Here is a 12,583-nt window from a genome sequence, read left to right as displayed (position 1 = left end):
TGATAATCGGACGTGCGGGGGAAGGACAACAAGCTAAAGACAATATTTAGTTCTAAAGAAATTAGTTTTCAATGTAATATAGTGGTGTATTGTAGTGGAGTGTGTATGGTGTCGTGTATAGTAGTGTAGTATATGTACAAGTGTGTTGAACTTCTTTCACGCCGGACGTAGCCAACTGCGCTCATCGGAGGTACGGGGGAAGGACAACAAACTGACACACAAAAAGCAGTTGCAAAGAAATTAGTTTGTCAATCGAGACGATCATGATTTAAAAATGCATAGCTCCAGTGCCTTCATAATATCGGAAGGAAGAGCGCGTTCCAGACGGCCGCAGAAGCGCGTCCGGAAGCGCCGCGCAGTGCGGCGACCGCCGTCTTTGTCCGACGGCTCGGCCGAAGACGCGTTCTTTCCAAGAGGTTGACGCTCCGGAGCGTTGGGCCAGTTCCGTCGAGCCTCGGGTTTGTCGCAGGGGACCGGAGTGCGAGGAGGTGCCGCTGTGCCTCTCCGCACGTCCGGGGAGAGGAGAGGCAGGGAGGGTGACGAGAGTCGTCCGCGTTGCTCACGCCGCAGGTCATGTACGAGGCCGGGGTCCCCTTCATCTACATCTGCCTGGGCTGGGCCCTGCTGGCCGTGGTCATCTTCCTCAACGCCATGTTCGGCTGGCCCGAGGAAGCCATGACGGGCCCCGCGCACATGAACCACTCGTGAGTAGACCCGCGTCGATCGTCAACAAACAGCAATAACAAACAGCAATAACAAACATCAGCCAGCCAGTGGCCGGCGGTTACGCTCCGCCATGCAAATGGCCTCCAATCCAGCACTGCGGAGGCAGCGAGCGGTGGCGGATCACCGCATGAATGTTGAAAAATCTCCCTTCCCGTGGTTCATCGCGGTGGAGCCGAACCCCTGGCTTCCCCGTCCAGCGAGCGGGCTAATCGCCACCTGTTTCCATTGGTGCGGGGATAGAGTGTTGCCCCCTCCCTCGTGTGAGTTTTAAACGCAGCAGGACGCTGCTGACAAAGGCGGCCGGCCGTGCTGCTGGCCACCCACAACCTCGTGTGCCGTGCCGGCCTTCATAGGTGCTCGCTAACAGCACTTGCCCCCTACAGTCTGTTACAGGTTACACGGGGGATCTTTGTATCTTTGTTTTTTTTGTTATACCCGTGTGTGCGCGTGCCCCCGCGTGCAGCATCCGACTGAAGCTGAGTTTTCGCGGCTCGCAGCGTGGCACGCAGGGCAAGGAGTTCTACGCTCAGATGGCCGCCATGGGCTACCGTCTGCGGCCCGACCTTCGCGAGCAGCACTCCCTGCTGCAGTCCGCTGACCGCACCTCCACCGAGCGTGCGTTGCTCCCCCGTAAATAATTATCGCGTTCAAGAAGATGTTTAAACTTTTTTTTCGTAACTCAAAGTGATGTCCGGTTTAACAGCCAACACCCCTCCCCCCTACCCCCACCCCCCCCCCCGGAGCCGGTAGTGGAAATTCCTCATTACTCTGGCAGGGGTGATTCTCTCTAAACTATTTTATTTTCATTTTACCAGGTACGAGCTTCAACTTTCAGAAGCTATATGTACACGTGCCCGGGCGTTGTGTAGATGTAGCTATGAAACCCGGCCACCCAAGTTCGATTCCCGCTCACGGCCGCCAACACCGGTGACGATTATCTGAACCAGTCCTGGGCCTCCCCTACGTCGACTCAACCTCAAATGAGTAGCTGGTGCGGTGTGTGGTAGACATCGCCACTGGGGAGACAAAGGCGGCCGGGCGTGGTGCTGGCCACCCACTCCCTCGTGTGCCGTGGCCGCCTTCATAGGCGCGCGCTAACAGCGCTCGCCCCAACAGTCCGTTGTAAGGCTACACGGGGGATCTTTGTCTTTGTCGTGCGTCCGCAGGCAGCCTGGCGTTCATGAGGAGCATCTTCACCCCCGTGATGCTGTGGAGCATGGTCACGATGGCCGTGACCCAGCTGCACCTGACCTTCTACCTGGGCTCGCTGGGCAGCCTCCTGCCCGGAGGGCCCGCGGGTGAGAGAGCCGCGTGACTCCGAGCGTGCCGGGGAGCGGTGGCGCAGCGGTTAGCGCTACCGCCCTTCGAAGTCGGTGGCCCTCCGAGTTTGATTGCCGCTCACGGCCAACATCGGTGACAAATGTCTCAACCGCGGTTGAGATGAATGAGTTTATTACTTCCGAATAAACTCATTTTTACTGAAGTCAAAATGACAATACGTTGCTGGCACGTTGCATTTCGGGGGAAAATGCACAAGCGATGCATTCGTGGGACCCAATACACTTTTTATATAATAGGAATTGTAACTCCCCCACCCCCCCCCCCCCCCCCGAATCAGAATCTTTATCTAGATTGCAGGAGAAATCCGATGAGCTATGAAGCTTTTTTTCACAGATCTCCTGTAGGGGCGGGTCAGAAAGTTACAAAAAGCAATACAAAAACAAAACCAATGGGAAAAATTCGAGCCGAGGTGGCTAGGAGATGGTAACTACCTCGCCTGGTGTGCAGGAGGTCGTGGGTTCGAGCCCTCCCCTAACAATGCCTATTGCTGTATATTTGGAGTTTGCGTGTCTCTCCCCCCGTGATGGTCTTCTGGGTTTTCCCCTCCACATTTAGAATCAACGTCACCCATTTAGATAGAGCATTTGGCTGCTTTAAATGTGCACGTGACGATGATGATGATGAAAAGCCCACTTCGTTGAGCTGTCATTTGTGATAGCCAGGTCGCTTCTGAAAAAGAGCTACATCGCTCAGTGGGGCCTTACCTGGTAAAAATAAAAATAGTAGTAGTATGGTACTAGGTGCTCGCTAACGGCACTTGCCCTGACAGTCCGTTGAAGGCTATACTGGTGGCGGTGGGGATTTTTGTCTTTGTCGTGCGGCGTGGCCGCTCACAGACACGGAGCTCTACGTGACGGTGTTTGGGCTGCTGCAGCCGCTCTGCCTGCTCGTGTGCCCTCTGCTGGGTCACCTGCTCATGCGGGAGACAGCTGCCTCCAGGGCCGACCCGGCCGTCGCTGAAAGGTAGGGTCGGTTCGCCCAGTGCCACCGCCCAGTGGCACCGCCCAGTGTCACCGCCCCAGTCACACCGCTCAGTGCCACCGCCCAGTGTCACCGCCCAGTGCCACCGCCCCAGTGGCACCGCCCAGTGCCACCGCCCCAGTGCCACCGCCCAGTGCCACCGCCCCAGTGCCACCGCCCCAGTGCCACCGCCCCAGTGCCACCGCCCAGTGCCACTGCCCAGTGTCACCGCCCAGTGTCACCGCCCCAGTGCCACCGCCCAGTGCCACCGTCCCCGTGCCACCGCCCCAGTGTCACCGCCCAGTGCCACCATCCCAGTGCCACCGCCCAGTGCCACCGCTCAGTGTCACCACCCAGTGCCACCACCCAGTGTCACCGCCCAGTGCCACCGCCCAGTGCCACCGCCCCAGTGCCACCGCCCCAGTGCCACCGCCCCAGTGCCACCGCCCAGTGCCACCGCCCCAGTGCCACCACCCCGGCCACGCGGACGGACCGCTAACGGAGGCCGTGACCGTGTCGTGCAGCGAGGAGGAGCGGGATCTGTCCAGGAAGATCACCAAGGTGCGCAGAGCGATGTGCGTCTTCTTCACGACCAGTGTGCTGCTGCTGGCGTTCGGCATCACGAGCCTGGTGCCCAACCTTCACCTGCAGGTCTCACCACACCTGGCCTCACGGCAACACCTGCCCAGCAGGTGTTGCCATGCACAACATGAATTATAGCAAAGGCATTCACGACGTTCATACAATGCCACCGTGGACCGATTTACGACGCATCTTTCCGACGTGAATCCGGACGGGTTTTCGATGTGAATTGACATCGAGATTGTGTTGTTGTCAAGTGTTCTCGTGGATTTGTACCGCTCGACGTGGGACCTCGCCCGCCACCGTAACCGCGCCCTCTCCCGTGGGTTTCAGATCGCCACGTTCATCCTGCACACCGTGGACCGCGCGGCCGTGGCCATGGCATGCAACGAGCTCTACACAGCGGTGTAAGTCGCACGCCGGATGGGGGGGGAGGCATTTGGGGGGGGGGGGTCGGGGGGGCCCCCCTCCTCGCCGCCCGCTCAGGGGAACCCCGCGGTTATGGAATGTGACGGGCGTAGAGACAATCTTTTTACGTGAATGTTGTAGATAGATGAGTATATAACTAGACAATATGTGAATGTTGTAGATAGATGAGTATATAACTAGACAATATGTGAATGTTGTAGATAGATGAGTATATAACTAGACAATATGTGTATGTGTATGTAGTAGATAAATGAGTATATAACTAGACAATCTGTGTATGTGTATGTTGTAGATAGATGAGTATATAACGATACAATCTGTGTATGTTGTAGATAGATGAGTATATAACTAGACAATATGTGTATGTGTATGTAGTAGATAAATGAGTATATAACTAGACAATCTGTGTATGTTGTAGATATATGAGTATATAACTAGACAATCTGTGTATGTGAATGTTGTAGATAGATGAGTATATAACGAGACAATCTGTGTACGTGTATGTTGTAGATAGATGAGTATATAACTAGACAATATGTGTATGTGAATGTTGTAGATAGATGAGTATATAACGAGACAATATGTGTATGTTGTAGATAGATGAGTATATAACGAGACAATCTGTGTATGTGTATGTTGTAGATAGATGAATATATAACTAGACAATATGTGTATGTTGTAGATAGATGAGTATATAACTAGACAATCTGTGTATGTGTATGTAGTAGATAGATGAGTATATAACTAGACAATATGTGTATGTTGTAGATAGATGAGTATATAACTAGACAATATGTGTATGTTGTAGATAGATGAGTATATAACGAGACAATCTTTTTACGTGTATGTTGTAGATAGATGAGTATATAACGAGACAATCTGTGTACGTGTATGTTGTAGATAGATGAGTATATAACGAGACAATATGTGTATGTGAATGTTGTAGATAGATGAGTATATAACTAGACAATCTGTGTATGTTGTAGATAGATGAGTATATAACTAGACAATATGTGTATGTTGTAGATAGATGAGTATATAACTAGACAATATGTGTATGTTGTAGATAGATGAGTATATAACTAGACAATATGTGTATGTTGTAGATAGATGAGTATATAACTAGACAATATGTGTATGTTGTAGATAGATGAGTATATAACGAGCCCGCGCTGGGGGGCGGTCGTGCGAAAGTCTTTGAGTGTGGGGGGAAGGATGCAGGCTGCGGCATAGATACCGTGCAGGAACATTTTTGAAAGTGCGTCAGGGGGCGGGGGGGTGGAAGGACGTCTGTACGTTTGTACGTACAGGATGTCGAACTTCTTTCGCACCGTACGTTAGCCAACCGTGCTCATCGGAGGTGTTGGGGGGGGGGAGGAGGCGTTTGTGACGACAGAACGCATTGATACGCAACAGGGTACATGCCTTCTTTGTGTGTGTGGGTACATGCCTTCTCTCTGTGTGTGGGGGGTACATGCCTTCTGTCTCTGTGTGTGTGTGGGTACATGCCTTATCTCTCTGTGTGTGTGGGTACATGCCTTCTCTCTGTGTGTGTGTGTGGGTACATGCCTTATCTGTGTGAGTGTGTGGGTACATGCCTTATCTCTGTGTGTGGGTACATACCTTCTCTGTGTGTGTGGGTACATGCCTTCTCTCCCTCTCTGTGTGTGGGGGCACATGCCTTCTCTCTGTGCGTTTGTAGGTACATGCCTTCTCTGTGTGTGTGGGTACATGCCTTCTCTCTCTGTGTGTGGGGGTACATGCCTTCTCTGTGTGTGTGTGGGTACATGCCTTCTCTGTGTGTGTGTGTGGGTACATGCCTTCTCTGTGTGTGTGGGTGCATGCCTTGTGTGTGTGTGGGTACATGCCTTCTCTCTGTGTGTGTGGGTACATGCCTCCTCTCTGTGTGTGTGGGTACATGCCTCCCCTGTGTGTGTGTGGGTACATGCCTTCTCTGTGTGTGTGTGGGTACATGCCTTCTATGTGGGCGTGTGGGTACATGCCTCCTCTCTGTGTGGGTACATGCCTTCTCTGTGTGTGTGTTGGTACATGCCTTCTCTCTCTGTGTGTGTGGGTACATGTCTTCTCTGTGTGTGTGTACATGTCTTCTCTCTCTCTCTGTGTACATGTCTTCTCTCTCTGTGTGGGTACATGCCTTCTCTGTGTGTGTGTACATGTCTTCTCTGTGTGTGTGCATGCCTTCTCTCTCTGTGTGTGTACATGCCTTCCCTCTCTCTGTGTGTGTGTAGGTACATGCCTTCTCTGTGTGTACATGTCTTCTCTGTGTGTGTGTGTACATGTCTTCTCTCTGTGTGTGTGTAGGTACATGTCTTCTCTGTGTGTGTGTGTAGGTACATGTCTTCTCTGTGTGTGTGTGTAGGTACATGTCTTCTCTGTGTGTGTGTGTAGGTACATGTCTTTTCTCTGTGTGTGTGTAGGTACATGTCTTCCCTGTGTGTGTGTACATGCCTTCTCTCTCTCTCTGTGTACATGTCTGCTCTGTGTGTGTAGGTACATGCCTTCTCTCTGTGTGTGTGTGTAGGTACATGCCTTCTGTGTGTGTACATGCCTTCTCTCTCTGTGTGTGTACATGCCTTCTCTTTCTGTGTGTGTACATGTCTGCTCTGTGTGTGTGTGTAGGTACATGTCTTCTCTCTGTGTGTTTGTGTGTAGGTACATGTCTTCTCTGTGTGTGTGTGTAGGTACATGCCTTCTCTCTGTGTGTGTGTAGGTACATGTCTTCTCTGTGTGTGTGTGTAGGTACATGTCTTCTCTGTGTGTGTGTGTAGGTACATGTCTTCTCTCTCTGTGTGTGTGTGTAGGTACATGTCTTCTCTCTCTGTGTGTGTGTGGGTACATGTCTTCTCTGTGTGTGTGTGTAGGTACATGTCTTATCTGTGTGTGTGTGTAGGTACATGTCTTCTCTCTGTATGTGTGTAGGTACATGTCTTCTCTCTGTGTGTAGGTACATGTCGTCTCGGGTTCAAGCGCGCAAACGCGGTGCGGCACGTTGAGAGCAGAACCCGCTTCTGTGTGCAGGTTCCCCGAGTCGCACTTTGGGTACCTGAACGGAGTCCAGTTCCTCGCCAGTGCGCTGGTGACGCTGCTGCAACACCCGCTGCACCTCGTCCTGGTGGACGACACTCTGGCAGACAGCGCACTCTGGGTATGTGTGTGTGTGGTATCTGTGTGTGTGTGGTGTGTGTGTGTGGTATGTGTGTGTGTGGTATCTGTGTGTGTGGTGTATGTGTGGTATGTGTGTGTGTGGTGTCTGTGTATGTGTGTGGTGTCTGTGTGTGTGTGGTATGTGTGTGTGTGGTGTCTGTGTATGTGTGTGGTGTCTGTGTATGTGTGGTATCTGTGTGTGTGTGGTATGTGTGTGTGTGTGGTATCTGTGTGTGTGGTGTCTGTGTATGTGTGTGGTGTCTGTGTATGTGTGGTATCTGTGTGTGTGTGGTATGTGTGTGTGTGGTATCTGTGTGTGTGTCTGTTTGTGTGTGTGGTATCTGTGTGTGTGTGGTATCTGTGTGTGTGTGTGGTGTCTGTGTATGTATGGTATCTGTGTGTGTGTCTGTGTGTGTGTGGTATCTGTGTGTGTGTGTGGTATCTGTGTGTGTGTGTGTGTGGTGTCTGTGTGTGGCATCTGTGTGTGTGTGTGCATGTATGTGTATCTGTGTGTGTATCTGTGTGTGCGTGGTATCTGTGTGTGCGTGTGTGTGTGGTATCTGTGTGTATCTGTGTGTGTGCGTGGTATCTGTGTGTGCGTGTGTGTGTGGTATCTGTGTGTGTGCATGGTATCTGTGTGTGTGTATCTGTGTGGGTGTGGTGTCTGTGTGTGTGTGGTATCTGTGTGTTTGATGTCTGTGTGTGTAGTGTCTGTGTGTGTGTGGTATCTGTGTGTGTATCTGTGTGTGTGCGTGGTATCTGTGTGTGCGTGTGTGTGTGTGGTATCTATGCGGAGCGGTAGTGTAGCGGTTAGAGCGCTGCGCTACGAACCGGGCGGTCCGAGTTCAAAACGCGCTCACGGCCAACACCGGTGACGAGTATCTGAACTGGTCCTGGGCCTCCCCTAGGTCGACTCGGCCTCAAATGAGTACCTGGCGCGGTGTAAATATCGCCACTAGGGAGGCAAAGGCGGCCGGGCGTGGTGCTGGCCACCCACCTGTGTGCCGTATCGGCCTTCATAGGTGCTCGCTACCGGCACTTGCCCCAACAGTCGGTCAAGGCTACAGGGGGGATCTTTGTCTTTGCAACAGGTGAACGGCCTCCTGCTGGCGGTCTCGGTGCTGAGCCTCGGCCTGCCCTTCTACCTCCTCTACTACCAACGGCGGCTGGCGAAGGAGCTAGGAGAAAATTCGGCCGTTTGCAGTCAGCCGACCTTGCCGGAAGAGGCCCATACAACCAAGTAGAGGTTTGGGGGGGGTGGGGGGGAGAAAGTCCCAGGGGGTGGCGGTGAGGGATGGACAAGGTGACAGGTTGACACGTCCTGAAATTAATTGGGAGGCATGGCCCGAATTTTGGAGCAAGGATTTTGATTCCTCTTAGCCGCGAGAGCTGCGTGTGATGATGAACCGAAATTCTGAAGTTAATGTCCGCCGGGATATGCAATGGGATATGCAATGGCCTGTGTGGCTCCGGCAAACAGATGTTGAGTGATCCCTACAAGTTGAGTGATCCCTACAATATATTGAGTCTTTGATATTGCGATCGGGTTAAAATTAGTGCTGCGTTTCCGAGTATTATTACACTGATTATCGGTTCGACTGTTAAACGAATCGATTGACATCAACGCAGTGGTGGGGGAAAAGTTTAAATAAATAAAACTCTGCACGCCACATATGCCGCTGGATGGGAGATGATGGGCGGAGATCGGTGATGCTATTGGCATTATATGCACGTGTGTTTAACTTCTTTTGCACCATACGTAACCAACCGTGTTAATTAGAGGTGCTGCGGAAGGACATACAACTAAACACAAAAAGCAGTTCTAAAGAAATGGGTTTTCAATATATATTTAAAATTGTATAGCTCCAGTGGCTTCTTCCTAATATCAGAAGGAAGAGCGCTCGAGACGGCCGCAGAAGCGCATTTGAAAGTGGTGCAATGCGGTGAAGTCCGTCTTTGGTTGATGGCCGAGCCAAAAGCCGCCGCTGCTGTGAGGATGAGCGGAGTGTCGCGTGAACCCGCGCCATGCTGGGCGTGGCTGTTTCCTGCCTTCCTGCCTACAGTGAGGGAAAAAAAGTATTTGATGCCCTGCTGATTTTGTACGTTTGCCCACTGACAAAGAAATGATCAGTCTATAATTTTAATGGTAGGTTTATTTGAACATTGAGAGACAGAATAACAACAACAAGATCCAGAAAAACGCATGTCAAAAATGGTATAAATTGATTTACATTTTAATGAGGGAAATAAGTATTTGACCCCCTCTCAATCATAAAGATTTCTGGCTCCCAGGTGTCTTTTATACAGGTAACATATACATGTCCGTCTGAAGTTTGCCAATGAACATCTGAATGATTCAGAGGACAACTGGGTGAAAGTGTTGTGGTCAGATGAGACCAAAATGGAGCTCTTTGGCATCAACTCAACTCGCCGTGTTTGGAGGAGGAGGAATGCTGCCTATGACCCCAAGAACACCATCCCCACTGTCAAACATGGAGGTGGAAACATTATGCTTTGGGGGTGTTTTTCTGCTAAGGGGACAGGACAACTTCACCGCATCAAAGGGACGATAGACGGGGCCATGTACCGTCAAATCTTGGGTGAGAACCTCCTTCCCTCAGCCAAGACATTGAAAATGGGTGGTGGATGGGTATTCCAGCATGACAATGACCCAAAACACACGGCCAAGGCAACAAAGGAGTGGCTCAAGAAGAAGCACATTAAGGTCCTGGAGTGGCCTAGCCAGTCTCCAGACCTTAATCCCATAGAAAATCTGTGGAGGGAGCTGAAGGTTCGAGTTGCCAAACGTCAGCCTCGAAACCTTAATGACTTGGAGAAGATCTGCAAAGAGGAGTGGGACAAAATCCCTCCTGAGATGTGTGCAAACCTGGTGGCCAACTACAAGAAATATCTGACCTCGGTGATTGCCAACAAGGGTTTTGCCACCAAGTACTAAGTCATGTTTTGCAGAGGGGTCAAATACTTATTTCCCTCATTAAAATGCAAATCAATTTATAACATTTTTGACATGCGTTTTTCTGGATTTTTGTTGTTGTTATTCTGTCTCTCACTGTTCAAATAAACCTACCATTAAAATTATAGACTGATCATTTCTTTGTCAGTGGGCAAACGCACAAAATCAGCAGGGGATCAAATACTTTTTCCCTCACTGTATATGCTTCACGTGGTGTATCTGCCGACAGTATGTTGGGGACATGCTGTGGTTCACACGGCGCAAACTTGCATGCATAGGATTTGTCCCAAATTTTTTTTAAAAATTATTAAGACTTTTTCAAACCTCCAAACGCAGGGCTTCCTCAAGGTGTTGAACATTCAGGAATGTGTGGGTCAAACAAACACATTTTTATTATTTGGAACCTTTTGGTTTAAAAAAAAAGTGCGGTAAGAACGGTGAATAACTGTTTTCTAAGGAATCATGATTTAATTCCTCTAAGGAATCAGGGTTTAATTCCTCATGGTATATTTTCCGTGGTACCCCAAATCCCCAGATCCACGTCCACCCCCCACCTCCCCGACCAGCGAGGGAGGAATCGAGAAGTATTTTCCAGTGCTCAGCCCTGGACTGATCGAGGGCTGAGCTCTAAACTCTGCGTATATTGATGGGTGTCTCCCACGAGATTTTCCATCTCAATGTTTCACAGACCTTCTCTGCACTCTCACCGCCACTTTGAAATGTCCAGACATCGATGGAGACAAAATCTAAGGCCGCTTTTATTTCGTGGTGAAAATGTGCTGTCCGCCGACCGTGGCTGAAAACAAGCAACAAACTCGGCTGTTGCCTGCCAAACAATCTGCGAGAACGCGAATCGAGACCCGGTCTGTAATATCTCATCCTCACCAGTAAAACCCACCTTAGCAAGCGGCGCAGTGTTTCCGCAATTGGGGTGGCCTACAGTACGTCCTGGCGAGACCTGGGGAGTGGATTATAATCCACGATTTGTGGAACCCCACGCAAAGTTTGGTCAAATAACCCCCATGGCCCACACCGAATGGTGGGGGGGGGGGGCCCTCATCCATTGAGTGGATTAGCTCAAGGGCTGTACGTGTATTCCAGCGTCGCCTCCTGCCCTAGTTTTTTTTTTCCAGGATGTTCTCTTATTGGGGTAGCGTTCCTGGGAAATCTGTAAGTCTTCCGTGGGCATTTATAGAGATATTATTTTTCCCCTGAAATGTCCCGGTTTTTTGTCAGTTGCGTAACAATAAACCACTGGAGATGATGCGTTTCTGCGCAGTTCTCCCCTCGTCTGGTTTCGTGAGATATTTTTGGGGTGCCACGGTGGCTAGGAGATGTTATCTCCCTCGCCTGGTATACAGGAGGTCGTGGGTTTGATCCCGACCCTGATGCCAGCTGCTGTATATTTGGAGTTTGCGTTTTCTCCCCGTGGTCGTGTGTAATTTTCTCCGGGTCCTCCGGTGTTTCCCTCGACATTTATAATGAACATCACGCGTTTAGTGTATTTGGCTGCTGCTATAAATTTCCACGCGATGGTGACGATGATGATAAGCCCACTTCGTTCAGCTATCATTTGTGAGTCAGGTCGCTTCTGAAAAAGAGCTACATAACTCAGTGGGGCCTTACCTGGTAAAAATAAAAAAACACATAGTTTAATAGTTTAGTTTATTATTCTTCCTCTTTTCCATGATATGACTCGGGTTTTCGTGCAAGACGAGTTCTATTGCATCTGGTGTGTTTTACAGGCAGATCCGAAATCGGTCAAACATCATTCTGCGGATAATGAAGGTTTTTGGGTTAGATCACGTATATATAAATGCGTCGTTAAACCCGCCACCACCCGAAACAGCCAATTAGTAAGGTTTGTCACGGAAACAAAACATGCCAATTTGTTACTAATGCAGCACACGATCTAACCCAAAACCTCTTATGGATAATATTGGTAGCGAAATCCTCCTGCGTGCTGAACCCATTCTGCCTCTTGCTTTTTTGGCAATAGAACCCTCACACGGGCTGCTGTGATTTTTTTTACTTTTTGTTAATATTTTAGTTTCTTATATTATTTCAACAGGAGCCCGGTACTGAGCACAAACTGCGACGTGAGTGGGGGGGGGGGGGGTGTACAAGAAACTCGGCGGACTTCAGTTCCGAACTCTGTGCTCCTGGGTTTAAAGCAGGATGGGACAGTGCGCTCGCCACCCGGGCTGCTGTAATTTTAACTTTCCGCTCCTCATTCCGCACGCGCGATTGTTGTAGCCGCTTATGCGTGTGCGCGCGTCGTCATAGAAATGATTATCCTTTTGCTGTACAGTCTATGTTTTATCGTCAGGTGTTTAACTATGGCTCATTGCTATGTAAAGATGTGTTAAACCATCCTTTTATCGTAATAAAATTGTCAAAACCGAT

At 50.1% G+C, this 12,583-nt stretch overlaps 1 protein-coding gene across 1 annotated transcript in view; it reads left to right on the top strand.

Annotated features, from left to right (window-relative positions):
• The window catches only part of LOC116950095 (large neutral amino acids transporter small subunit 4-like), a 35,187-nt gene extending 22,605 nt beyond the window's left edge, over positions 1 to 12,582 (top strand). The window contains exons 7-14 of the mRNA XM_076072672.1: positions 571 to 704; positions 1,190 to 1,341; positions 1,893 to 2,024; positions 2,904 to 3,030; positions 3,552 to 3,678; positions 3,943 to 4,016; positions 7,078 to 7,204; positions 8,295 to 12,582. Of these exons, the coding sequence (XP_075928787.1) occupies positions 571 to 704; positions 1,190 to 1,341; positions 1,893 to 2,024; positions 2,904 to 3,030; positions 3,552 to 3,678; positions 3,943 to 4,016; positions 7,078 to 7,204; positions 8,295 to 8,447 (1,026 nt within the window). The 3' untranslated portion in view covers positions 8,448 to 12,582. The remainder of the gene's footprint in view (positions 1 to 570; positions 705 to 1,189; positions 1,342 to 1,892; positions 2,025 to 2,903; positions 3,031 to 3,551; positions 3,679 to 3,942; positions 4,017 to 7,077; positions 7,205 to 8,294) is intronic.
• Position 12,583: the final 1 nt, after the last annotated feature.

This window comes from Petromyzon marinus, chromosome 38, assembly GCF_048934315.1.
Source record: "Petromyzon marinus isolate PM22_M1 ecotype Great Lakes invasive population chromosome 38, UKy_Petmar_22M1.pri1.0, whole genome shotgun sequence".
Lineage (NCBI taxonomy): Eukaryota > Metazoa > Chordata > Hyperoartia > Petromyzontiformes > Petromyzontidae > Petromyzon > Petromyzon marinus.
The sequence above is the reverse complement of the archived record's forward strand: the minus strand, read 5'-3'. Positions and strand labels throughout refer to the sequence as shown.